Source organism: Echinococcus granulosus (genome assembly GCF_000524195.1).
Source record: "Echinococcus granulosus chromosome Unknown EG_S00421, whole genome shotgun sequence".
NCBI classification, from domain to species: domain Eukaryota; kingdom Metazoa; phylum Platyhelminthes; class Cestoda; order Cyclophyllidea; family Taeniidae; genus Echinococcus; species Echinococcus granulosus.
The window spans coordinates 4016-5236 of NW_020170800.1; the positions used below are offsets into that span (position 1 = coordinate 4016).

Consider the following 1221-nt stretch of genomic DNA (forward strand, 5'->3'; position numbering starts at 1 on the left):
TTGGAGTGCCTGAACCGGCCCCATTTTATCCTGTCTTACGGTAATTTGATTTTCTGCAGCCCTACCCATAGATGGCGCAGCTCATTTGAAGTGCAAACCTCATGCCCCACTGACCAATTAAAAGGAGAAACCAGCAGTAGAGTTAATCACGAAAAGTTTAGAATAATAGGGAGAAAGGAACTCATGGGGATAGAATGGCAATTTTGTGGGCTTACACATCTCTAGCAAGCAGAAGAGAGGAACAAAAGACTTTGCCTTGCTCACCTCACTTCTCCATGTACCTCTCAGCTGTCCATCCTGATTGTAGAAATACACCAGTAGAAGAACACAGCCACAATCGCTGATTTGGGTAAAGACCAAAGGGGATGTTGAGATACAGGCTGACGGGATGGAAGTGGACAGTACCGCTTGCCCCCCATCCCTCTCTCTTTTAGCCGTAGATCAAGTGGAACATATTCCCATGAGCGACTGAACCAGCGATTTGAGATGTGAGATTGCGTTTTTCCAATTTCAAGACATTTATATATCATCTAACTAGTTGCAACTATCCCAGCCATTTGGCAGAAAGAAGTTACGCTGTGTGCCCACGTGAACAGAGTCACAAATGTTTGACCTTCAGCAGAACCAATTGCCGCAGAACGTAATTCCTCCCGTAGAACTCCAGCACAAACTCAAAGTGATCTTCTGGAGAATGAGGTGAATGGCGAGTTGGTTGGGCATAACACAAGGAAAGCCGATACAGGAGTAACTCCCTCATCAGTTGCCAAACTGTGATTGGATATGTAAATTAATGAGCTAGAAATGGACCTTTAAGGCCTTACAATCTATTTGTTGGTGGATTAGAAACCCACGTGCTCACTGTAGACACGACGGACAAGTGGTTAATTCTGCATTGTCAACACTGGACTGGCCGCCTCACCTCAGTGCCTCTCTTCTTCCTTTATTTTTAAAGGACAGACCTTAAAGGAAGGAGGAAAGGACTGAAAGTAACAAGACAGTGGATACTTTGTTTAGCAAATGGCAGCTTAAAACTGTCGGTACAAAGTGCCGCTGGGCACAGCTGCTTCAGTGCTCAACCAGGTGTGAATACGGATGCCTTGCGCCAAAGTGCCTGTCTCTGTAAATGGGCATATCGTAAATCAGAAGCATGTCAGACTCTTTAGGCACAAGCATCTTGGCGCACATGTGGTTTACATGACATCCGTCTGTCTCTTTCAATTC

The 1221-nt window shown here is 45.3% G+C and overlaps 1 protein-coding gene across 1 annotated transcript; it reads left to right on the forward strand. All coding sequences in view use genetic code 11, as the record gives it.

Moving 5' to 3' along the window:
* Positions 1 to 388: 388 nt before the first annotated feature.
* EGR_11149 (hypothetical protein) lies at positions 389 to 774 on the forward strand (the record flags this gene model as incomplete). The annotated part of the gene is made up of 2 exons (XM_024500396.1): positions 389 to 401; positions 620 to 774. 2 exons carry the CDS (start codon positions 389 to 391, stop codon positions 772 to 774), a joined length of 168 nt encoding a protein of 55 aa, XP_024345189.1.
* Positions 775 to 1221: the final 447 nt, after the last annotated feature.